The sequence below is a fragment of the Hylobates moloch genome, unplaced genomic scaffold, assembly GCF_009828535.3.
Source record: "Hylobates moloch isolate HMO894 unplaced genomic scaffold, HMol_V3 SCAFFOLD_12, whole genome shotgun sequence".
In the NCBI taxonomy this organism is placed as follows: Eukaryota; Metazoa; Chordata; class Mammalia; order Primates; family Hylobatidae; genus Hylobates; species Hylobates moloch.
The window spans coordinates 103,554,915-103,580,926 of record NW_026652287.1 but is presented as its reverse complement, the minus strand read 5'-3'; the positions used below and the strand labels follow the sequence as shown (position 1 = coordinate 103,580,926).

Here is a 26,012-nt window from a genome sequence, read left to right as displayed (position 1 = left end):
GTATTTTTAGTAGAGACTGGGTTTCACCATATTCTCCAGGCTGGTCTCGAACTCCTGAGCTCAGGCAATCCACCTGCCTTGGCCTCCAAAAGTTCTAGAATTACAGGCATGAGTCACCGCGCCTGGCCGAAACAACTCTTCTTATCCCACATTAAATTGTTTTGACATCCTTGTTGAAAATCAATTGAGCACAGATGTATGGGTTTATTTCTGGATCTTAATTTCTATTCCATTGATCTCTATAACTATCCTTATGCCAGTACTGCATAGTCTTGGTTACTACAGTTTTGATTTAAAATTGGAAAGTGTGAGTCTCTAACTTTGTTTTGCTTTTTAAATATTGTTTTGGCTGTTCTGAGTCCCTTGTGCTTCCATATGAATTTTAGGATCAGCTTGTCAATTTCCACAAAAAGGAAATTAGATTGCATTGAACATGTAGATAATGTTGGGAAGCATTGCTATCTTAATAATATTAAGCCTTCCAATGCATAAACATGGGATTTTCTTTCAATAATATTTTATAGTTTTCAGAATCTAACTTTTGTACTTTTGTTGATTCCTAAGTATTTAATTCCTTTTGATGCTATTGTAGGTAGAATTTTTTTAAATCTTATTTTTAAATTGTTCTTTGCGTCTGCTGCCAGGAGCCCCAAAAAGCCTCCCCAAGGCCCCAAACAATCTGCCCAAGGACTCTAAGGACATGCAGAATTAAAGGCTCTCTCTGAAGTCACATTAGTCCCAGAAGAGGCTCAGCTGGTGGGGCAGTTTGGTGTCATTCCCATTTCAATTAGTCTTTTGATCAGAGATTCTCCTTCAATTACAATCTCTCTACATAGCATTCTTGACCTGCCAGAGAGTCAATATAATGGTTTTAAAATCCATTAGACAAACGGTGTTTTTCTCATGGGAAGAATGAATGTATAGGTTTCTGGACTCTTGTCAGGAGACCTGATGTTGCAACACAAGAAACAATCCAGCATTCCTGTCTTTTAAAGTCTGAACAACATCCTTTACATTATGTTAAGAGATTTCTGGCCTTATAATGTAATTTATTAGAGGCCAGCATTTGGTACATAGATGAGTTCAACAAATTCTTAGAACCATGGCAGGCTACTCAAGCCACTTTGTCAATATATTCAGCCTCCTCAAATTTCACTTCCACAAATGCCCGATTTTTCTTAATCTACACTAGTAAACTAACTGCTGAAAATTCTTCTAAGATACAGTTACTCTTTGCCCTATTTTAATTTTGTATGTATGTGTGATTTTATTTATCTGTTTTTTCAAACAGGGTCTGGCTTTGTCACCTAGGCTGGACTGCAGTAGTGTGATCATGGCTCACTGCAGCCTCGAACTCCTGGGCTCAAGCAATCCTCCCACCCCAGACTCCCGAGTAGCTAGGTGCCACCATGACTGGAAAATTTAATTTTTTTTTAGATATGGGATAGGGTCATGCTACATTGCCCAGACTGGTCTCAAACTCCTGGTCTCAAATGATCCTCCTGCCTGGGCCTCCCAAAGTGCTAGGATTACAGGCATGAGCCACTGTGCTCAGCCTGATTTTTGCATTTAATGTTATGGTCATGTTAAATTCACTTTGTTATTCCATGTGAGCAACAATGGAATGGGGGAATAAGATGAATTGTTAGCTGTCTCTTCAGAGCAGCCATATGTACCTATGCAAACAGATGTTAATAGGTGGTATATCACACGAATCCAGAAGTTCAGTATATTCCAACCCTTTGGATCATCTCCAATATCACCTTTCCAATAGTAGAGCTACATTTTTTTCTATTCAATATTCTGTTACACAAGAAGTACGACCATATATCCTGCTTTGCTGAGGATATGAACACCTGTTGTCAAGTGCCCTGTGCAGTTAGCTACCCCTTTCACTCTCAAAAATGTCCCAGTTTGGACAACAAATTATATGGTCATTGCATTAATCAGTTTAGGCTGCCATAACAGTATACCACAGACTGGGTGGCTTAAACAACCAACATTTATTTTCTCACAGTTCTGGAGACTAAAAGTCCAAGATCAAGGTGCTGGCAGGGCTGGTTCCTGGTGAGGTCTCTCCTCCTGGCTTGCAGATGGCAGCATTCTTGTTGTGTCCTTACATGGCATTTCCTCTGTGCACATGTGAAGAGACAGAGCTCTGGTGTCTCTTCCTCTTATAAGGACACTAGTCCTATGGGATTAGGGCCTCACTCTTATGTCCTAACATAACCTTAGTTTCTTAAAGGCCTTATGTCCAAATACAGTCACTTTGGGGTTTAGGACTTCAACAAGTAAATTTGGTGGTGGTAGAGGCCAGCATTTGGTGGTGCTGGTGGGAACACAATTCAGAACTGAATTAACAATTCAATTCACAGTGACTCTTGTGAATAAAGTATAAAATTTAACCAGCATTCCACTTTAACAATGCGTAAAAATAGTCTCTAAATTTGGTTATGAGCCATCTTAACCCTATGACTTTAAACAATGTAAGACATCTTTCAACAATATCATACAAAATCCCTTAGTTGAATTTTTTTGCCTTAATGCTAGAAATTCAAGAGCTAAACTTTAAGTTATTCAAAGCCGTTAGATACCAGTATCACATATACCTTTTGGATTCAGCATTCTCCATCCTCTTTAAATTGTCATTATCCAGAACCCTAGACCTCTATTCATCCCAGGTGACTATAATGAATAATACTCCGGTGTTTGCTCATCACACACCATGAGATGCTTTCCAGTCTAGAAAATAAGTCTTATTTGCCCCATCTCATCCAAAAAGCAACTCCCAATACCTGATTTTTCCAAAGATTCTAATGCCTATTACCCAATCTTCATACCAAATTCTGTATGATTGTTTCTTTACTTTCAAGCAACTGACCAACAGGAGGCAAAAATCAAGTACCGGAAAGATAATGGGTAGTTTGGGGAATCACAGACTTAGAAAGTACAAAAACCAGGGTGGTTCCAAGGACCAATCAAAAGAATAACTGCATCAGCTTTTAGGGAGTTGCCATTGGATGACATAGATCCAAATGCCTTTTGAAATTCAGAGACGATTTTATTGGCCACGTCCATCAGAAACATATGGTAGGGTATGGCCAGTTACTCAAACGGAAAAGATGAGATAATGCAGCCAAAAGGAGGAGGCAAGGGAAACTGGGCAGAGAAAAACAGATGCCTACTATAATATATATTTTGACTTTTGTTTTTGATATTACAATTATGGGCCTATACTACAATACAGGTCTGCAATTTTTCATTTAGTATAGCACAGCTATCTTTCTGACTATATACATTGATATTTTTTCAACAGCTGCATAATTCCTATTGAATGGATATATACCATAATTAATTTATTTATTACCCTGATGGACACTTGTTGTTTTAATAGTTTACCATCAATTTTTTTGCCACTAATACATTTATCTACCTTTGTATATGTTGGTTTCCAAGGAATATTAATTGAAAGGGTATATACATAAAGCAATAGATATGTAATCAACAATGGTATTCCCTTGTTTCCACACATTCACCAATACTGAATGTTATCACTCAGTCAGTCTCTTGGGGAAAAAACAGATAATCACTTTAATTTGCATTTCTTGATTTCTAGTGATATTGGATAATTTTCATTAACTGCTTTCATTTCATCTTTTGTGAATGGGACATTAGCTTTGTCCATTTTTCTAAGTTGCAGATTATTATTGGTTTGTAATAGTACTTTGAATATCACGAATTACAGTCCTTTATTATATCTGTTGCAAACACTTTGTGTCAGTCTCTCATTTATCTATTATGTTTTCCACCATATAAAAGCCTAATGTCAGCTTTGGGGCTATGCCTTAGTGCTTAAAGTCTATTTCAAACCAAGGGTATATAAATATTAGTCTGTTTTTCATGTACTTTAATTTTACATTTAGACCTTTAATCTCTCAGGCCCTCATTAGTGTGAAAGGTACAGATCCGTTTTTCCAGTGAGCTAAGTTTCCCAATGCCATTTGATCAAACCACCTTTTCCCCACTACAATGAAAAATCCTTTTTATCATATATAAGGAGAGTCTGAAAGCTCCACATTCTCTGGTGAGACTACCCATCCCCTAGCCATTATGCTTCTATCAGCAGAATTGAAGAGGGAGCCCCAAGCTCCATTTTCTAGCAATCATGCATTGTCGGTAAGAGCTTCCCTCACATGGCCCTCCATACTTCCACAGAAAGCAGTTAAGAGGGAACTCAAGAGCTCTGGGTGCTTCAGTTAAAAAAAAAAAAAAAAGTACTCTTCCAGGGATGGCCATAACTACAAAAGGACAAGGGATTCCTCTTTGAGGTGATGAAAATGTTCTAAAATTGATGGTGGTGATGGTTGCACAACTCCGTGAATGAACTAAAAGCCGTAAGTTGTACACTTTAAGTGGAGCTTTGGGGCTCCCTCTTAAATTAAAGAGAAGGATATGTGTGTTCTTCTCCAGAATTGCTTTGTCTCAATAAAGCTGTCACTCAAAAAATACCCTTCCGCCAGCTTCTAAATCAACATTTATATGAGTGAACGTAACTGCCATGATCTCTGTTAAACCATCAGTCCTCCCTTCCTCCAACACTCAAAGCATCATAAACAATATCTGCCTTGGGACTATCATGACTATTTTCATTATGCCTTTTGTGTCTTGCAGTTACCTCTAGTTCTTTCCTCATCCTCTAATACCCACATGTTCTGGGGATAGTAAGGTGCCTGATCCAGCACTCCCTAGCTTCTTTTTTAGATCATTTCTCTTTATGGGACATATCATATACTTATCACATGGCATGCATTTAATTTTTTCTGTTCTACTAGATCTGTAAGAGCATGTATTTTTGTCCATCTTGTACCTTATTGTATCCCCCAGCACCTAAAACAGTGTGTGAAACATTAGCAAACGTTCAATTAGTATTAGTACTACAATCCCAATGTAAACTACATTGCTTGTTAAAATCAAAATTCTACAGATGATCAGAATCAGCTTCTCAACTAAAAAATATATGGACATTTTTATTGGAATATCAATGAATTTACAATTTAGGGAGAAATATTTTCATCAGACTTTCTATACAGAGGCATGTCTAGCCTTCCTATTTTTAAATATTTTAAAAATAAGTTTAAGTTGTAACATCTACATTCAGAAACCAATTGTAGTGTACATATTTTTATGTTTTGGCATGTCTTGTCAATCTCATGGAACAAGATGGAAGGTCTTATTGCATTTTATTTTATGCTAGAACAATTTAAATACCACATGAATTGTCTGTGGTACTTTTGTAAAGGTCAAACTATTGAACTACCCTTTTCAGTTTGTTTCTTGGCTATTAATCTATTCAAGTTTTTTTGGCTTGTTACTTTTAGTTTACTACTACCTACCCTGGTTAGTCCTACATTCTACCAAATGCTTTTGTTCTTTTTTTTTCCTTGAGACAGTGTCTGGCTCTGCTGCCCAGTTGGAATTGCAGTGGTGTGCTCATGACTTACTGCACCCCCTACCTCCTAGGCTCAAGCAATCCTCCTGCTTCAGCCTCCTGAGTAGCTAGAACTACAGGTGTGCACCACCACGCCTGGCTAATTTCTGTATTTTTTGTAGAGACAGGGTTTCACCATGTTGCTCAGGTTGGTCTCGAACTCCTGAGCTCAAGCAATCTGCCTGCCTCAGCCTCCCAAAGTGCTGGGACTACAGGCATGAGCCACCGCACCCAGCTAAAAGCTTTTGCTCTAATTGGCTGATTCTCTCTTCTCAGTGTCAGGTCAAGTGAGAGTTGCTCATCAACAATGTCACAGAGGGAGTGATAAGCCACCATGTTACCTTGTGTACCATAAATCTTTCAATTCTGAGTTTGTTCATCTTTCCTCTCTACCAGGAGAGTAGTCTTCTGTCTGCTCTAAAATCTTAGTCTTGACTTACTGTTGGTTTACTTACTGCTTAATATGATAGTTTGTAAGGAAACCTTTACCTTAATGGCTAGCATTTATTTAGCAATAACTATATACCAGTGTGTGCTAAATCCTTGAAATGGATTAGTTAATATATTTTTCAAATCGAGTGTCTTAAATGGGAAAATAACATAAATATGTATTTTTATTTTTAAAAGGTTAGGCTGCCTACAGTGTTAAACATGCAGCCGATAGGAGCAAAAGGGGCAACAGTTATGCTACTGCAGAAATCCAGATGAGATGGTTGCGTCTTGGACTATGATGATGGGACATGTGCTGGAAAAAAGCAGATGGATTCTAGAAGCATTTACAAGATTGAATCTATAGGACTTGGTGGTATGGGAGGGCAGAGGAGAGAATAACTGATGACTCTCCGGTATGAATTCGCTGATGATGAGCAAGATGTACACTCTGCCTGAAGGCTTTTCCACATTCTTTACACTCATAGGGCCTTTCTCCAGTATGAATTCTCTTATGTAGAGTAAGATGGGCAACCTGGCTGAAGGCTTTGCTACATTCCTTACACTCATAAGGTTTCTCTCCTGTATGAATTCTCTGATGTAGAGTAAGGGATTTACGATGGCTAAAGGCTTTCCCACAAACATTACACTCATAAGGTTTCTCACCAGTATGACATCTCTGATGACAAATCAGGGATGCCCTCTGTCTGAATGCCTTCCCACATTCAAGACATTCATACGGTCTTTTGCCAGTGTGGAGTCTCTGATGTTGAACAAGATATGAGCCATCACTAAAGGCCTTCCCACATTCAACACATTCATAAGGCTTCTCACCAGTATGAACTCTCTGGTGCTGAACAAGGTGTGCAATCTGACTGAAGGCCTTACCACATTCCTTACATTCATAAGGTTTCTCCCCAGTGTGTATTTTCTGATGTTGAGCAAGGTGTGCATTCTGGCTGAAGGTTTTGCAGCATTCCTTACATTCATAAGGTTTCTCTCCAGTATGAATTCTCTGATGATGAGCAAGATGCGTGCTCTGCCGGAAAGCTTTCCCACATTCTTTACATTCATAGGGTTTCTCTCCAGTATGAACTCTCTGATGAAGAGTAAGAGACCCACGATGGCTGAAGGCTTTCTCACAGATATTGCATTCATAAGGTTTCTCTCCTGTATGAATTCTCTGATGTACTGTCAGAGACGAGCCATGGCTAAAAGCCTTCCCACACACATTACATTTGTAAGGTCTCTCTCCAGTATGAATTCTCTTATGCTGAATAAGTCCTATGTGATCAGTGAAAGCCTTCCCACAATCAATACAGTCAAAGGGTTTCTCTCCAGTATGATAATATCGCCGATGACGTATAAGAGAAGCATTCTGCCTGAAAGCTTTCCCACAGTCAATACATTCATAAGGTCTTTTCCCAGTGTGAATCCTTCGATGATGAGCTAGGGATGAACAATCACTAAAAGCCTTCCCACATTCAATACATTCATAGGGTTTCTCTCCAGTGTGGACCCTCTGATGTTGAGCAAGGTGTGCAAGCTGGCTGAATGCTTTATTACACTGCTTACACTGATAAGGTTTCTCTCCAGTATGAACTCTCTGGTGTTGAACAAGATGAGCATTCTGGCTGAAGGCTTTCCCACATTCAGTACATTCAAAAGGTTTTTCTCCTGTGTGTATTCTCTGATGTTGAGCAAGGTGGGCACTCTGGCTAAAGGCCTTTCCACATTCAATACATTCATAGGGTTTCTCTCCTGTATGAATTCTTTGGTGAAGAGTAAGGGTTGAGATTTTGCTGAATATTTTCTCACAGTCATTACATTTTAAAAGTTTCTTTTCTCCACAGTCTTGCTTGTGTTTTTTCACAACTGAATGTGTTTTTAAGCTTTTCTTATCTGTATGAAAATTAAATATTCTCTCTTCCATGGGAAAAATCTGTTTTATGTAAGATAATGTATTCGGATGAAAAACTGTCCCAGATTTGTTAGAGTGGTCTCTTTTTTCAATAAGAGTATCTATATGAGTGATGGTCTCTTGCCTAAAATGTGTCTTCTGGTTTACAAGCTCCCTCTCAAACAGGTCTTCACATTTCCAGTTTTTCCCTAATGTTGAACATTCAAGGTCATAGTTTGTAAGTCTTTCCATTATTATTGCCGGGGGTAATTTTTCTTCATAAATATCCTGGTTTAAAGATAATGACTTGGTCACCCACACACACTCCAAGTCTGAAAGATATTAAGAAAGCAAATGTCTCCTTTATTAAATGCTAGAATAATGGAAATTTCGAAAATGAAAATGTGAATCACATAGTTATTGAAACCCACAAGCAGAGGTACGTTTTTATGGTTCTTATGTAAGATTAGGTGACACAACCATCCTTGCACTGCTGTAATAAATCCTCATTGGTCGTGGTATACTATTTCAATATGACCTTTTAAGATTTTGAACCAATGCTGATAATTGAGGTTTGTCTCTAATTTCTCTTTTTGGTGCTATTTTGGTAATTTTGGTATCATAGGATATGCTGTATTCATAAACGAAAATTTTTTAAACTCTCTTTTTATTCTCTATCCCAGAACAATTTAAACAACATTGATGATATTTTTCCTTAAAGAACTATTTGGGGATGTGGCTTCTTTTCTTGGGGGAGGCAGTTCCTATACAACATTCTACATTTCTTTGATGGTAACCTACTTGTTTAAATGTTGTATCTCCTCTTGGTATCAGCTATGGTAACCTACATTATTATATTCTCCTAGAATATCATCTATTTTTTCAAATTATTTTACAGAGAGTTGAGGAAAATAGATTCATGATTCTTTTAAGCTCTTATGCATGTGTGGTTATTTATAATTATTTTGTTTTTGTGTTTTCTCTCATTTGTCCTTAGTTTATATACTGTATTGGTTTACTAATGAAGTATGTACAATACTTTATTTTCAGTAGCGCTACTGTTTCTAATTCATTTATTCCTACTTTTATTTGTAGAAGTATAAATCACTACATATAACTTATCTGGGTTTTCCTTAAATTCATTTTGTTCTTTTTCTAATATCGTGAATTGGATGCTTACTGATTTTCATTATTTCTTATTAATGTACATAGGACCACAAGTAACCCACAATCCTCTTCTTGAAACTGTAAGAACTGAAAGTAGGGCCAGGTGTGGTGGTGCATTCCTGTAGTCCTAGCTACTCAAGAGGCTGTGGTGGGAGTATTGCTTGAGCCCAAAAGTTCAACTCCAGCCTGGGTAACATAGCAAGATTCTGTCTCTTAATTTGAAAAAGTAATAAATAAAATTAAAATAAAATAAAATAAAATAAAATAAAATAAAATAAAATAAAATAAAATAAAATGAAGAACTGAAGGTAGGAAAAGTCTATGCTACAGGCCACAGATTAAACAAGGACCATCTCATTTGAGGTTCATTTTCTTGCAATATATTTCTGTCGTCTCTTATCTAGCTTTCTAAATCAGTAAAACAGCTACAAAGCAAGGCCAGAAAATTAAAAAAAAAAAATTGAATAAAATATCCTGGGTCAAAAACCCCAGTGAGCACAATATAAGTGGGGAAATGATGTACACAGGGAAAGAAAGTAATATTCATGAGCTAATTTCTTCATCTTTTGTAAAGGTATCAGAAGACAATGTTTGGAATATCAAGCAGAAAAATTCTAAAAGATCTTAAAATATATAAATACATAACGGTAACAACTTGTAGAACTAAAAACTTTTCTAATTCAAAGGGTGGGGTGGTATAAAGAAGAGAGTGAGAAAAAACAGACCTAATAAACAAAACAAGAATAAATAACACAAGAAATACAAAAAAGAAAAAGGCAGAGGGAGTAAAATAGCTGTAATACATGTTAACTCAGTAAACTCACCTTTTAAAGAAAGGAAAATATTTAAACCAGTTCAAAAAACTAAACATCGGCTTGTCTAAAGGATTCAGAAATGTTTGAAGTCAGGGATGATGACAACAATATGGTGCTTGAGTAGAATTAGGTAAACATCAGTAAAACAAGAGCTCAGAAATAGACCCTGGTATGCATAAGAAATCAGTAAAGGTAAAGGAGGCATGTTACACTAGTAGGGAAGAGAATAACCATTCAAAAACTGGTGTTAGAAAAACAAGTTTCAGTTTGGGAGGCAGTTTGAAAGGTGTTTTCCAACAAACTTCAGAGACAAGAACATGTTGAGAACAGTTCCTTTATCTCTAGGTATCCTCCACTTACCTGGGCACAGGCCTCTGGTCATCTCTCCTTTTATCACCCAAGGGTCTTTCTCTTGCTCCAGTAAGGAGATCACATCTGGTTTAGAAATGCAAAGACCTGCATGTAAAAAAACATAAAAAAATTGCCTATGCTGTGGAAAACTGTGGGAAATTCTGGTAACGGCATAAAAGACTACTGAGTCATGGGAAGGCAAAAGGAGGAAGATACTCTTACCCACTGAAACTAGGTTCCTGTAGTTTTCTAACATCACCTTCTTGTACAAACTTCTCTGAGCAAGATTCAGCCACTCCCATTCATCTTGGGAAAAGTCTATGGCCACATCTGTGAAAGTCACTGAACCCTAAAATGACACAAATATGATCTTGCTCACTCAGTGTTCACATTCCAGTGTAGCTCTAGGGTAAAGGGTTATGCTGTTCTCACTTTGGGATTAAAAACACTATGTATAAGTAACTGCACTAAGGGTCTAAATGATCCAGGTCAGGTAAGTTATTGGACAACTTTTCTGCCTAGTTATGCTATACATATTAGGAAAAAGAAAAAAAATGAGATACTCCTTGCTCTTCAAACATTTGCAATTCTAGGTGGTGAGAATACATTACCAATGAAAAAATGCTGACTACATTCAAAACAGGATATAATCAAGTGCTAATGCAATGCTATTCATGTTAGAAGCTAAATCACTTCTCTACATGGAGAAGCTAAAGAGCTCTGGAACTGTGAGAAAAACTTGCAAGGAAGGATGCTGACCTGATGAACATGATTTCAATCTCCACAATATTTTCTAAGAAATCTTAGTGTTCTTGAGATGTTAAGAGGTATGCCTAAAAAATGAAAGAAAAAAAACACCTAGCTATAGTCTTTTCTTCTGAAATAAAAATATATTTGTATTAGGAGAGAAGAACACATTTAAAAAGTTGTTTTTCATTTTCCTTTTTTATTTATTTCTTTATTTTGTAGAGACAGGGTCTCACTATATTGCCCAGGCTGATTTCAAACTCCTGGCCTCTCACAATCCTCCCACCTCAGCCTCCCAAAGAGTTGGGATTATAGGCCTGAGCCAACATGCCCAAAAGTTGTTTTCTGATAATCTAATGGGAAATTATCAGGGGAAATAATGTGATGTGAGCACATATCAAGCAACCTGTGTTTTGTTACATGAGCTCCATTTCCTAACCAACCCACAAAGTGATCCACTGGACTGTTACTGGAAGATTTTCAATTTATTTTATGACTTCACTTATATCAACATCAGACTTTTAAATAAATACCAGTTTTGAATAAATCAGAAAAAAGGTCAGATTACTCCAATGAATTTGGTCTGTAGTACTGACTAGCTGGGTGAGGTTGGCCAAATTTAACTTCCCTGTGCCTCAGTTTTCCCATCTGAAAAATGGAAATATAGTACTTGTTTCATGGCAGCACTGTGAAAATTAAATGAAGAAACAGATCTAAAATGCCTGGCATGATGTAATTGCTTAAGAATTGTTGCCTATGATAAGGATGAAGAAGGACAGAAGGGAAAAAACAAAGAGAAAGAAGAGGAGGAGGCCAAGAAGAACAAGTGAAACATTTCATTTAGTATTTCAATCATAATTCTTACATCTTATTTTACCTAACTGTAGTATGCTACAATAGTTTAGACATGGTCTCTGAATCTAGATTACCTATATTAAAATACTGTTCTGTTTAGTTAAGCTATCAGCTTTGTTTTTAACCATTGAAGATATTTTTATAAACTCAAGAGAACAGTCTATTGTATTTACATACAATATTTCCCATTTCTGTTGCACTTCCTTCACCTGGATGCTCCAAGTTCCCTTCTGGTATAATTTCTATCTGAAGAACTCCCTTTAGTGATTCTTGTAGAATTCTGGCAGTGAATGTTCTTAGTTTTCTTTCCTATGAGTAACTTTATTTTATCGGCATTCCTAAGGACTACTTTCCCTGGACATAGTATTCTAGGTTGACAGTTCTGCATCATTTTTCAGTGGCTGGTTTTTGAGATTTTTTTGTCTTTAGTTTTCAGCAGTTTATTAACAACTAGAAGGCTTCTCCTGCAGCTCTTTCTGTCCACACCATTACCCACTTGCAGGTTTTGAGTCTCTTGAAGGTAAACGCACAATGGTCTGGTGGTACTTCAAATCTGGGGCTTTTTCCCCAATCTGCCTGATACTCCGTTTTTTTTTTTGTTTTTGTTTTTGTTTTTTTTTTGAGACAGAGTCTTGTTCTGTTGCCCAGATTGGAGTGCAGTGGTACAATCTTGGCTCATGGCAACCTCCGCCATGAGAATCAGTTGATTCTCATGCCTCAGCCTCTTCAATAGCTGGGATTACAGGCATGCACCACCACACCTGGCTAATTTATATATATATATATATATATATATATATTTTTTTTTTTTTTTTGTAGAGACAGGGTTTCACCATGTTGGCCAGGCTGGTCTTGAACTCCTGGCCTCAGGTAATCCACCTGCCTCAGCCTCCCAAAGTGCTGGGATTACAGGTGTGAGTCACTGTGTCCAGCCTGCCTGCTACTATTTACTTTACAGAAACCTCAGATTGCTGTTCCAGGCATGCTGTCCTGGTTTTATAGCAACTTTCAGTGGGAAAAAGAGTGGAGTGTGCATAGTCCATCTTAACCTTTATGACAAATTCTGCCACTCTTAAAATATTTTCCTCTGGCAACTGACATGAATGCTTTTGTTTAAAATGTCTAAATGTGCTAAGAAACAAGTTACCTTGGTAGTGTATGTTTTGTGGCATTAAACCTAAGAAAAGGTGTCATGCTCTGGCCATAAGTTGTTATGCCTATTTATAAAAAAACAAAAATTTTTGCCAGGCACAGTGGTTCACACCTGTAATACCAGAACTTTGGGAGGCCAAAGCTGGCAGATCACTTGAGGTCAGGAGTTTGAGACTAGCCTGGCCAACATGGTGAAACCCCATCTCTACTTAAAAAAAAAAAAAAATTAGCCGGGTGTGGTGGCACAGGCTACTTGGGAGACTGAGGCAGGAGAATCATTTGAACCTGGGAGGTGGAGGTTGCAGTGAGCCAAGATTGCACTACTGCACTCTGGCCTGGGCAACAGAGTGAGACTCCCATCTCAAAAAAAAAAGACCAAAAACAAAACAAACAAAAAACTTAACTACTCCATTTTAAAAATTTTAATTTTCTAAGTTTGTAAACCAAATTCAATACTTTCTTACAATAAGCAATTTGCTGGTGAAACTAGATTAGCAGTTTATCTTAACCAGAACATGAACTGTAGCTCTGAAGCTTCTATTGTTGGCCATAAAAATAATAAAATTTAAAATGTTGTAGAGTAGGGTCAGTTTGAAACTTTAATCCACAAGAAATGAAAAACTAGGAATTTAGTCAAAGAAAATAATCAGAGATGAGGGCAAAGATTCAACTACAAGAATAATTACTGCAACACTCTATCAATAGCAGATAATTGTCAACAATTTACCTACGGAACAACAAGGGACTGACTAAACAGATTATGGTACTCAACCTAGAAAGAAGAAAGGATGTAAAACATTCCTTGGCATTTTAAGATGTTCACGGCTCCATGGTCAAATGGGGAGAACAAACCTTTGCATACTCTGTTCAGAATGCCACCAATCCCACCTGTGCCTGCACTTTCTCCATTTCATTCAAGGTGTAACTCAGGAATCACTTCCTCTGTGAAGTCTCCCCAACCCTTCCTGCCCTCAGCAGTGAGTAGGATGGTGCAGGCTATATTCTGCTCAAGGATCCCTCACCAAGGAGGCAGGAAGGAGATAAAATACGGTAGACTTCCTCTTGCCATATTGTGTGGCCTGTTACAGAGCTTCACCAGTAGAGAGGAAGCGGCACCTTTTTTTCTAATTCATCCAAAGACATCATATGGGCTATTAATGGCCCTTCCCAAGTATTCCACTGTGAGTCTATTCTCTGCTTGCAGCACTTCTCACACTGCATAAGTGTTGCTGCCTTTTCATTTCTCCAACAGATTATAACCTCTCTGAGAATCAGGACTGAGACTTAGGAACTAGGCATGGAAATTTCCTCTGAGGATTGTACTTCTGCTTTGTCAGATGCCTATGAAAAGACTGAGCACAAGGGAAGGGCTCAGAATGGGTCATTTCTTGAATGAAAAATAAACAATGAGCAGGAAGAAGAGAAGGAACCTCTGAGAGGGCACTGGGCTGTGGAGTCTATCCCTCACTCACAACCCCATCACATATCAGAAAGGGAAGAAACAGGAAACAGGCCTCAGGGTGGAACTCTTTTTTTTTTTTTTTTTGAGATGGAGTCTCGCTCTGTCACCCAGGCTGGAGTGCAGTGGCCCGATCTCGGCTCACTGCAAGCTCTGCCTCCCGGGTTCACGCCATTCTCCTGGCTCAGCCTCCCAAGTAGCTGGGACTACAGGTGCCCACCACCACGCCAGGCTAATTTTTTGTATTTTTTAGTAGAGACGGGGTTTCACCATGTTAGCCAGGATGGCCTCAATCTCCTGACCTCGTGATCCGTCCGCCTTGGCCTCCCAAAGTGCTGGGATAATAAGCGTGAGCCACTGTGCCCAGCCAGGGTGGGACTCTTAAGCACAAAATTTTCAGAAGAAAACAAGTATTACCAAATCCTGAAAAGCAAAACTACTTTAATGGGGAGAGGGGGAATACTAACTCACCAGGGACATGGCTTTACAAAGTTTAATTCCTGCCACCTCTACCTCTTCCTGGCTCTTCATTTGGAGAAGAGCTTTACTCTGGGATTGTAGAGCTGGGGAGAAAAAGAAGCAGTGAGAAACCAAATAGCACTAATAATCAAAGTCTGAAAATGCTTTCTTCCCTTCAGCTTCTTCTGTCCTCACTCACAATCCTCACTCCAACTCCCCCACCCAACAGTCCTGATGCTCTTTGGAAGACTTGAAATATATAGCTGGGGTTCCCCTCTGCTCTGGGTTTTCAGGATGAGCATAATATCTCTTGACCCTCTCTCCCCATCAGCCACCAATTCATTAACAACAGATTTATTAATACTAGGTGTCCTGTGTGTGTACATTTTTTTTTCTAAGACAGGGTCTCACTCTGTTGCCCAGGTTGGAGTACAGTGACGTGATCATAGCTCACTGTATCTTCAAGCTCTGGGCTCAAGGGATCCTCCTGCCTAGGCCTCCTAAGTAGCTAGGACTACAGGCATGTGCCACCATGCCCAGCTAGTTTTTTTACTTTTTATAGAGATGGGGATCTCACTATATTGCCCAACTACTCACTATATTGCTTGAGGCCAGGAGGTGACAGCCTCCTGAAGTTGGGTATCTGGTCAACCTCCCGGCCTCAAGCAATCCTCCTGCCTTGGCTTCCCACAGTGCTGGGATTACAAGCATGAGCCACCATGTCTGTGCTGCATATATTAATACTGTCTTTAAATCTCCACAATCTTCAAACAGAATCGGGTATATTGTCACTATTTTACACAAGAAAGCTCTGGGAAGTCAAGTCTTTTTCACAAGTCACACAAATTTATAAATAACCTAGTCACCAACCTAGGTCTGGCTGACTCTATCACAAAAGTTATTTGCTCATACACCAGAAAATAAGTCCTCTGTGGAGTTGGCCAGGATTTGTGAAGATTCTATAAGACAAATTCCTTGGAGAATTCCATCTTTTCCAGAGAGATGCATTCCTTTTGTTACAACAGAGTCCATGTGACTTGCAGACAATGAAATGAAAAAATCCTCATGAGGCCCAGGATTTCATTTTGTTTTGTGACAAACTACAGTGTTGAAGCAGTCCCTTGACTCCACTGTGCCACGTTTCCTTAATTAGGAAGAGGATAAAGTATCTGAATTAATTCTAGTTTCTTTCATCTAAATTCCACTGCCTTCTCAAAGGATTATCATAATGATGATAAAAATGAACACATTACATGGCAGGGACTATACCAAGTGCTTTACATGTACGAGGTCATTTAATCCTTATGACAGTACTGTGAGGTATATAATATTACCATCTCCATTTTACCTAAGAACTTAGAGTCATAAACTTTTTAAGAAAAAAACCCCAAACCTGCTCAGTGGAGGTTCTGGGATATGAACCCTTTAGTTATTTAACCCTTTCAGAGTCAGTTTCTTTAACTGTCAAAAGTGGCTAAGAAACCTACCTGAGGCAGTAGTTGAGGAGACTACATGACAGCCAGTGACTCTGGAGTCAGCCTGTTCTGCATCTGAATCCCGGTTCTTCCACTTACTAGTGATTACTTATCCTCTCTATGCTTCGGTATCTTCATCTGTAAAAAAGAGGTAAGGTAGTTCCTACTTCGTAATGTTGTGAAATTTGGTGTTGATACTCCCAAAAGGTCTTAGAACTGTGTCTGGCACATAATAAACACTCATTAAACATTAGCTATTACTATTGCATGCAGGAAGCTAAACAAGCAAAGGACAATATGGCTAAAAATAGCCCTTCTTCCCCCTTTCTCTTTATTGGAGTGGGAGGCCAGAGGGGAGGGAGAGAAGCCCAAGAAATGAGGATAACTTCCGTTACTGACTAGAACGTGATTAAGTCATAGAAAGGCTGGAATGCCGTGGCATTTCTGGGTGAAGCTTTGAATCTCGCCTTCTTCCCAAATCCTGCAGTGATAGATGGGACAAGGCTCTGACGGGTAAAAATCTAAATGCTGAGCTATTCCTTCAACAGCAGCAGAGTACCCTGAGGTAATGCTATAATGAGTAATATTACGGGTAGTGTTCTCTCCCCTGGGCCCTTAGTGATATCCCAAGGACCTGAGTCAGGTTATCTGGTTAGGTGTCTCTGGCCAAGTCAAGGTCCCTCCCTAACTAAACCCAGCTCCACTCTGACCCAAGGTGACCCTCCAAATCTTTCGACTTCCAGGTCCACTCGCCTTAGAAACGGGGGACATCCTCCTCCAGCACCTGAACCCCAAAAGACAATACCCAAAACCTCAATATCCACTCCGGCAGCCGCATCCGTCATCTGTCACTCTGACCTGTGTACTCAGTCCCCATGGTCTTCGCTCCTCGCTGTCCTGTGGACATGGAGCCGTGTCCTGAGCTCTGCCCCTTCCAGATAGGGCCGACAGGAAATGCTTCAGCCGAGGCTGCCCCGCCCGGGCAACTTCCCCGGGCTCTAGGACTTTGCCCACACTGGGCTCTACGCAGTCGATACAGGGGAAGACGGGGTAAGGCTCCTCCGGCCGGGTTTCCTGCTCTTGGCCACTTAAAGTGCTTCACTCATTCCAACACACACCGCCTTCCGCACGCCGCCGGGACGTGCACGCAGGCGCAGATTCGCGGCCACGCACCGGACAGTCACACCCCGGGCCGTCATCCCCGCGCGCGCTCGCCCCTCCTCAGCGCCGCACCACACGCTCACCACGTATGGGCACTCACAGCCACCAGGCCACACGCGCACGCTCACACCCGCCGCCCACGCAGGAGCCGGGACACCGCCCCCGCCGCGTCCCAGTCCAGCCTCGGCCGCCGCCCAGCCCAGACCTGCTTTCCCCTCAACACTCGGCGGGGCGTGCACTCGCCCGGCTTCGGGTCCTCTCCGGAAGTGGGCGTGTCCTCCGCCGCAATAGCCCCTGGGAAGCGTAGTCCCGAACGGAGGCGGCGTTCAGAAATCGGGCGCCGGCTTTGCCAGGAGCGGCTCCTCTCCAAGCCTGGCGGTCACTACCCTGTGTCCCCTTTTGGGCCTCTCCTGGTCCTCCTGGTTGGATTAGGAGGCCTCTCAGCCCGGAGTCTGGGTCGCCGAAGTACAGGCCCCTTCACTGAAGCGACCCACGGCGCAGGCGTTTCTGGAAGCCATTGCCAGGCTTCGAGTGTTCAGAGGCAGCTGCCAGGCTCAGGACGCAGAGAACTGGCTTCCAGCTCGCAGGAGCGCCCGTCCGTGGTGGGTAGGGTCGCAGGCGTGGGGTGTGCAGGAGCAGTGGGACAGCACTGAAACGCAGTCGGCGAGGCGTAGCGGCTACCTCTGGAGAGGAAAACCATGATAGGGCGGGGCTTGGGGCGCGGGCGGGGCCTACGTGATAGAAAAGTGAAGAGATTTGGATTTGTCTGCTTTGCACACTTGTGACTTTCTGATGGTGCGCGTGTGGAACCTGTTTTATTTCATGCCTTCTAGTTACCGCTGTCTGATATACGGTACGCCCCTCACCTCCCCCCACCCCATTTTATCTCTCCCTGCTAGAAGGAGGGTTCCAAGAAGGCACACAGCTTCCGTCCTGTTTAGGGTTATATTCTCAGTGACTAAAACAGCACATAGTAGGTGCTTAGTTTTTTATTTTTATTTTTTTAGGAAATCACGAAGTCTAGCATTGCCAGTCTCACCATGACACAACATGCTATGGGCTGAATATGTCCTCCCAAAATTAATATGGTGAAACCCTAACCCCTAGTGTGATGACGTTAGGAGGTGGGACTTTGGGGAGGTAACTGGATTTAGATTAGGTCATAAGGGTGATGACCTTATGATGGAGTCAGTGCACTTATAAAAAAAGAGGAAGGAGGGGTCTCCATGTTTACACAACCACCAAGAAAAGGCCATGTGAGGACACAGCAGGATGTAACCCATTTGCAAGCCAACAGGGCCATCACCAAGAACTGAATGTACCAGCACTTTAACTTCCCAGCCTCCAGAACTGTGAAAAATAAAGTCTCTTAGTCAAGTCACTTAGTCCATATTTTGTTATAGCAGTCCCAGCTGACCAAGACCCAGCCATCAGACATACTGGCTCACCAGAAATTAACTTACCCTCCCGGTCACACTCAATCACTCAAGGCCACACAGTGACATCTAGACTGGACTCTCCTGGATCCAATTTATGTCAGACATCATAAACAACATAATAAAGCCAAGTCTAGCTGTGAAGATACTTTCTCTATGAAACAGCAAATGTCATCTTAGAGCTTGTAACTTTTGTGGTTATTTGAGTTGGATAAAAATGATAATATTCTCATTTTAGCTCTGGCATATAAAGAGCTTGGAAGCCTTCATTCCCATCCTCACAACAACAAAATCATTCAACAAACTGAAAATCAACTTTTCTTAGATCCATCAGAGAACTGAAGATAGAAGGGAAACTGACACCCCAAAATTCTGAGAAAGAAAAATACATAAAATTATAGCCAAGATTAGCTTACTTGCAGCAGAAGTCACTGGAGCTATAAACTGGTAGAAACTTTTATTTTATAATTTTGATGAATTGCTGGAGGCTTAGTGTGGGCTAACTTGTGAGTAAAAACTCCTAGGGGCCTAATCTTAGATGGGCCCCCACACTTTCATGAATTTTACCTCCAGAAACCCTATCAAATTCTCTCAGTGAAGAATGGGGAAAAATCTCAGGTTTTTGGGCAAGGGGAGGAGAAAAGTAACCACAGCATTCTCCATAATAAACACCTGCACTCCAAGAAAAACTACTTACTAGAGTCTTGTTGGACCTTGGGGAGAGGCAGTTGGCCAGCTCCAGTCCCTCTATAGCCTGTCTATCTCAGTAAGGCAGGATTTTTGAAAAGCTAAGAAGTGCTTATGAAGATCACAGTCCAAGGCCTCAAGCCCACTAGAAAAACAGTATTTAATAATAAGACTATAGAATGCTTCCCTCCCCACTGTACCTCACTGCCACACTAACGGGGTTCTGGTCAATAACAGTAGATTACAACAGAGAAAGCTACAAGGCACAGACTCTATTTAAGAAGGAGTTCTTAGGGAAGCTCACAGAAGGAGAAGCATCTTGGAAAAAGCAGACAACATGCAAGAACAGATAGGTAATGTAAGCAGAAAGATGCAAACTGTAAGAAGGAATCAAAAGGAAATCCTAGCAATTGAAAACCATTGTAACAGACATGAAGATTACCTTTAGTGGGCTCGTCAGTAGACTAAGACACTCTGAGAAATGAATGGGTGAGCTTGAAGATATGTTAATAGAAATTTCCCAAACTGAAATACAAAGAGAAAAAAAAAAGAATGAAAAAAGAAAAAGAACAGAATATCCAAGAACCATGGGACAGTTACAAAAGGTGAAATATATGCATAACTGGAATACCAGGAGGGGAAGAGAGAAAGGAGAGAAAATATTTGAATAATGACTGAGAATTTTCTAAAGTTAATGACAGACACCAGGCCAGTGTGGTGGCTCATGCCTGTGATACCAGCACTTTGGGGGGCCAAAGTGGGAGGATTGCTTGAGCCCAGGAGATTGAGACCAGCCTGGACAACATAGTGAGACCCCATCTTAAAGAAAAATACAAAAATTAGCTGGGTGTGATGCTGTGCACTTGTAGTCCCAGCTACTCGAGAAGCTGAGGTGGGAGGATCACTTGAGCGAGCCATTACCCTGCCACTGCACTCCCTCCTGGGCAACAAAGCAAGACCTTGTCCCTAAAAGCAAGAAAATGAACACCAAAGCACAGATCTAGGAAGATCAGAGAACACAAAGCATTATCACAAGTCGCCTTTTGACATGATCACCAGCACTGTTCAGTCCTTTGAATTTCTTTCAATCCTTTTTCTGTGTTTCAGATTAAATAATTTTTATCTATATTCAACTTCATTAACTGTTCTGCCACCTCAAATTTCCTGTTAAACCTATCCAGTGGATTTTTACTTTCAAACATCGTATTTCTCAGTTTTAGAATTCCCATTTTCAAATTGATTTACTCATTTGCTGAAATTCCCATCTGCTCATGCATTAATAGCACATTTTCCTTTATATCATTCAGAGTAATTATTTTTTATTTATTTATTTATTTTTTTTTTTTTGAGACGGAGTCTCGCTGTCGCCCAGGCTGGAATGCAGTGGCGCGATCTCGGCTCACTGCAGGCCCCGCACCCCGGGGTTCATGCCATTCTCCTGCCTCAGCCTCTCCCGTAGCTGGGGCTGCAGGCACCCGCCACCTTGCCTGGCTAATTTTTTGTATCTTTAGTAGAGACGGGATTTCACCGTGTTAGCCAGGATGGTCTCGATCTCTTCACCTCGTGATCCACCCGCCTGGGCCTCCCAAAGTGTTGGGATTACAGGCGTGAGCCACTGTGCCCAGCCCATTCAGAGTAATTATGATAGGGGCTTTATCATTCTTGTTTGCTAATTCCAATGTTTAAGGATTTGTATTGCTTTTTTCTCTTGAATGTGGCTTATGTTTTCATGTATCTAATAATTCTTACTGTATGAGTAACACACTGTAGAGACTCTGTTGTCTCTACAGACAAAAAGTCTGTCTGAATTTTGTTTTTAGTAGGCAGTTCACTGTGTTGAATTCAATCTCCACCTCTTGTCTCACTGAGGCAGTAATGCTAAAGCATTTGTTGGGATGCTTGGAGTTTGTCTGATACTTGTATAGAAAAGAGACTGTCCAGAAATTTTTGGTCTTAAGTGCTGGTGAAGGCTAAAAGGATAGTGAGAAATACTACATTAAAAACTGGAGGAAAGAGGGTCCTTGTTATGTAATGGCAGAAAGTTTAGCAGCCTGTTATTTGCAGCTAATGCAGGAAGAAGAACTGGGTGACCTAGCTAAGATTTTCAAGCAATGTGTTGAATGTCCTGTTGCTGTTGTTTTCTTGCTGCTCACAGAAACATGCAAAAGAAGAGATATAAATTGAAAGAATAACTGTTAACAAAGAGGACATTAGGATTTTGAAAATTCTTAGCCTCTGTAGGTGGCAAACAATGCTAAAAGCGAGAAAGGGTTTCCAAACAAAAATGAAATCCAAGTTACTGTTAGGAAAACTGGTCTAGATAAAAAACTAAGGGCATGGCTATAAAATCCAGAACCTCAGAAAGACCAAAGCTGGTGTATCAGAGTACTATTTAACCACACAAAAGCTCTGTAAAGAGATTAAGGTGACCTGACAGACACTCTTATTCAAATAATTAGGCCTCTAAGAAGCTTATTTCAAAGAGATTTGTGGCTGTGGCTTTTGTCTTGTGCAGTGAACCCCAATGAGGTTCTCATGAAGCCCACAACATTTTCAGAAGAATCAGTAGAAACTCTGCCAACTGGAGTGAGAGGGACAGAGACAGCACAAAATGAAGAGATGCCACTAGATTCCTAAAACTCTAGTAAGCATGCTAAGAAAGCTATTGAGCTGCAAAAGCATTTCAGGAAAAAAGGATGATTCAGAGGGCAGAACCAAGAGTTCAGATGGTGGATAATTATCCCAGGCCTTGTGACCTAATAAAGGAATGTCCAAACATTTTTCTGGTTAGATTTCAGAATTGCTATGGAACAGTGATTCCACTATGTTGGTTAGGGGTGGTGGAGGAGGGGAGGCAGATAACTTGTTCTTTATTTTCTTTAAGTCTAAAGGTCTGCAGATCAATACCCATACTTAAGAAAGTATATCTTATGGGCCTCATTAGCACCTGTACCTATGTGAGGTGATAAGATTATTGACTTTGAGGTGATCCTGTAATGAGGTGAGATTCTGAGACGGGCCTTGGAAGGAGTGAGTGTATTCTGCATGTGGAAGGGACATGAATCACTGGGAGGTGGGGACAGAGGGAAGACTGTGGTGGACAGCCATTACGATGTCTCTCAATGTTCCCCACCTCCTCTTACTCAAACTATTTTGTAATCCCCTCTCCTTGAAGGTAGGCTAAACCTAGTGACTTCTAATTAACAAAATACAAAGATGATGGGATATCACTTCTATTAGGTTACAAACGGACTTCACATTTTATCTTGGGCATCCTCTCCTGCTCGCTCAGTTTCAAGGAAACCACTTGTCATATTGTAAGCTGCCCTACAGAGGCCCACGTGGAAAGGAACCAACATGTCCAGCCAAAGCCTGTGGGGAACTGAGTCCTGCCCACTTACTTGAGCTTGAATGCTGATTATCCTCTAACAAAATCTTCAGATGACTGCAGCACTGGCCAACAGCTAGACTATAGCCTTCTGAGACACCTTGAGCCAGAGGCACCCAACTAAGCTATGCCTGGATTCCTTACCCAAAGAAATTGAGGTAATGAACATCTATCTGTTTTCAGCCACTAAGCTTTGGGGATAATTTGTTGTAACAACAGGCAACTAACACACCATCACAGTTCCTACTCTGTGACTCAGTGAGGGAAAATAGGAATTCTATCATTAGTCAAAGGTATTATATTGATTAGAATTATAGTAGCTGCTATTACAATTGAAATCCAAATATCATTACCTTAACACAATATAAGTTTATTTCTCACTCATATAATAATCCATTGCTGGTGTTCCTCGATGACTGGGGAGCTTTCCTCCAAATAGTGGTTTAGGGACACAGAGTTCTATCTTTCAGCTTTGCCATTCCATATGATTAAGATTCTACTTCCGTCTGGACAGAACATCCTTTTCTTAAAAACCAAGCCCTGAGTGGCATATTGCTTCTATTCACACCACACTGAAGAAAATTCATCTGATAGACAAAACTGGAAGCAAAGGTGCCTGGGCAGACATATCCCAGGATCAATTCCAGACAATAGAAAAGAACACAAACTTTTGGTAGTCATCTAGTCACATCTCACCTCATAGATATCATTAACAAATGCACACCCAGGACCTGGAAAAATAGCCACAGTATGCATTTGTAGTCTCAATAGACCTTGTTCTAAGCTATGCTTGCGTAACAATTCTTCCATAAGCCCTCACTCTGCATAAATGCAAGTCTTTTTCGAATTCCCATGGAATTGTTCATAGAAATTTTAATTACAGTTATTCAGCAGTACCCAGTCCTGTGCCACTGATTTAAGTCAATGTGAAATCTGGATGCCATGCCATGGAGTGTTTTTAATTAAAATAAAACCTTAGTGCAGTTTCAACGCTGGGGATCAATTATTAATTACAGTGGAAATATCAGTAATCAGAACACTCTTAGAGTTCTGAGGTTTGTTACAACCTTTTTACTTTCTTCTCATAGTTAATGATTGCCCTGTAATCCAGCCACTACACATGCCACAGTTCTACAGAAATTGGATACCCTTTAAAGGTCTCTGCACCTAAAGGAGATATAGGGACATTTTTCAGTGCTGCCTTCATGTCAAAGGAATACGGAAAGGCTATTGGGCCCTGACAGGGAACTTGCAGATGAGTGAAGAGCATGGACATAAATGATCCAATCCAGCATTATAAACTTCTGAATTCTTTCAGTCCATGTATATTATGCAAAGTAATTTCTAACCCTGAAAATACACTTGCAACAATGTTCCCTAGATTTTTGATGTTACAATTAAGGAAATTAAATATTTCTGGGTGAGATTATTCTCCTTCCTAACTTCCTGTATTTCAAACTACAGGTCATACTAAGCTCTGATTTTGGTTACCAGCCAAGCAATAATGGTGACCATGTGAGAAAAGGGACAATCAAGTTTTCAGTCACAGGCTGGGTATGGTGTCTCATACCTGTAATCCCAGCACTTCAGAAGGCCGAGGCAGGCAGATCACTTGAGCCCAGGAGTTCAAGACCAGCCTGGGCAACATGGCACAACCATCTATCCACAAAAAAATTAAAAATTCTGGGTGTGGTGGCACACGCCTGTAGTCCCAGCTACTCAAAGAGGCCGAGGTGGGAGGAATGCTGGAGGCCAGGAGATCAAAGTGGCAGCAAGCCATGATTACATCACTGCTCTCCAGCTTGGGGGATAGCAAGACCCTGAGAAAGAAAAGAAGAAAGGGGGGGAGGGAAGGAGGGAGGGAGGAAGGAAGGTAGGTAGGTAAGTAGGTTTGTTTCCAGTCACAAGGGAAGCATGGAAAGTAGAATCTCAGCGGGGAGGTTGAGAGGGAGAGTCAAAGTTTTCTAAGATCCTTGAATCCTTCTTGTTAGTCTCATTCCAATAATCCAAATTCCAATATTTCCCTAATTGCCTAACAGAAGTGACAAGCTTGTGAATTCAGTAAGCATCATCGTTGAGCAAATAACTGCATCTACTGCTGCCTTTGATTTTTAGCAAATGCAGCCCCATGCTTAGGAGTATGAGATTCTTCCCAACACAAACATACAGGTACTGATTCAGTTCCTTAAGGCCAGAATTTCAAGTAGCCTTGACATTTTAATTACCCAATTTCATTATAAACAGGTATCATATATAATTTTGGGAGTAGTATTCCTCAATATCTTTGTTTTTGGTAGGAGCTATCCAGCCCCTAGTGCACAATGGGCTTAGAATCCTGCTATATCATGAATATCCTTTCACAGCACAAAATAGGATTAGGAATTTACCTGTGCTTTGGTCTGTCTCACTGGACATCCATCTTGAATACTCTGCTTCTCTACAGCCTAGTAATCATTCTGTAGTATAAATTTCTGTATTGGCTAGCTCTCTTTGCTTGAGAACCAAAGAACTTGACTCTAATTTAAAATTAGAAATATTAGAATACCAGGTACTTCACAGATTCAAAGAACTGAACTCAAAACCAGGATGTGAGAAAGCAGGAATCATCTCAATGGATCTCAGTGACAGGTGGAGGAATCCTTAGGTTGCTGCCAAAGGATGACTTAATTCAAACCAATTCCAGCCTAGGAGGCATATCCCACATACTTCACAGCAGGTATAATAAAGGTCCCACCAATCAAAATGAATATTGACTAAAACAAAACATCCATTCTGGCCACACTGGTTCATAAAGCTGAATATTGGCCCTGTTCCTGTCCCTGTGTCTCCAATCAAAATACAGAGAATGAATCTGGTTGGCTTAATTGGAGCATGTGTCACTGACAGTTCACCAGAACGATACAGAATGAAGAAAGGGAAAGTGCCCACAAAATGCTAGGAAAAGTCTGCGTGTTAAAGACAAAACCAGATTTCAACATATATACTGAGGCTGTGCATGTGTATGTACATACACACATATACAGTATTAATTTTGACTCTATGA

General features: G+C 40.5%; 1 protein-coding gene across 5 annotated transcripts; it reads right to left on the bottom strand.

The window, feature by feature from the left end:
• Positions 1 to 719: 719 nt before the first annotated feature.
• Positions 720 to 17,726, bottom strand: ZNF470 (zinc finger protein 470). Of its 5 annotated transcripts, XM_058425730.1 has the most exons (8): positions 17,156 to 17,698; positions 16,310 to 16,435; positions 15,693 to 15,966; positions 14,835 to 14,926; positions 10,373 to 10,499; positions 10,160 to 10,255; positions 6,584 to 8,149; positions 720 to 846 (listed from the first exon to the last, which is right to left on the bottom strand). In XM_058425730.1, exons 4-8 carry the CDS (start codon positions 14,892 to 14,894, stop codon positions 818 to 820), a joined length of 1,878 nt encoding a protein of 625 aa, XP_058281713.1. In that variant the 5' UTR covers positions 14,895 to 14,926; positions 15,693 to 15,966; positions 16,310 to 16,435; positions 17,156 to 17,698; the 3' UTR covers positions 720 to 817. The 5 variants fall into 5 exon arrangements, with proteins under 5 accessions (XP_058281713.1, XP_032027177.1, XP_032027178.1 ...); XM_032171287.2 differs by lacking the exon at positions 720 to 846 and having other exon boundaries at positions 1,994 to 8,149; XM_032171286.2 differs by lacking the exons at positions 720 to 846; positions 15,693 to 15,966 and having other exon boundaries at positions 1,985 to 8,149; positions 17,156 to 17,726.
• Positions 17,727 to 26,012: the final 8,286 nt, after the last annotated feature.

What these genes read in the sequence shown, in the direction of transcription:
- ZNF470 (XM_032171286.2), bottom strand. Translation starts at nt 14,894, where the DNA reads ATGAAGAGCCAGGAAGAGGTAGAGGTGGCAGGAATTAAACTTTGTAAA. An exon ending in TTTGTAAAGCCATGTCCCTG is followed by an intron (nt 10,500 to 14,834) that starts GTGAGTTAGTAT and finishes GTGTCATTTTAG; the next exon opens with GGTTCAGTGACTTTCACAGA. An exon ending in GACCAGAGGCCTGTGCCCAG is followed by an intron (nt 8,150 to 10,159) that starts GTAAGTGGAGGA and finishes AATATCTTTCAG; the next exon opens with ACTTGGAGTGTGTGTGGGTG.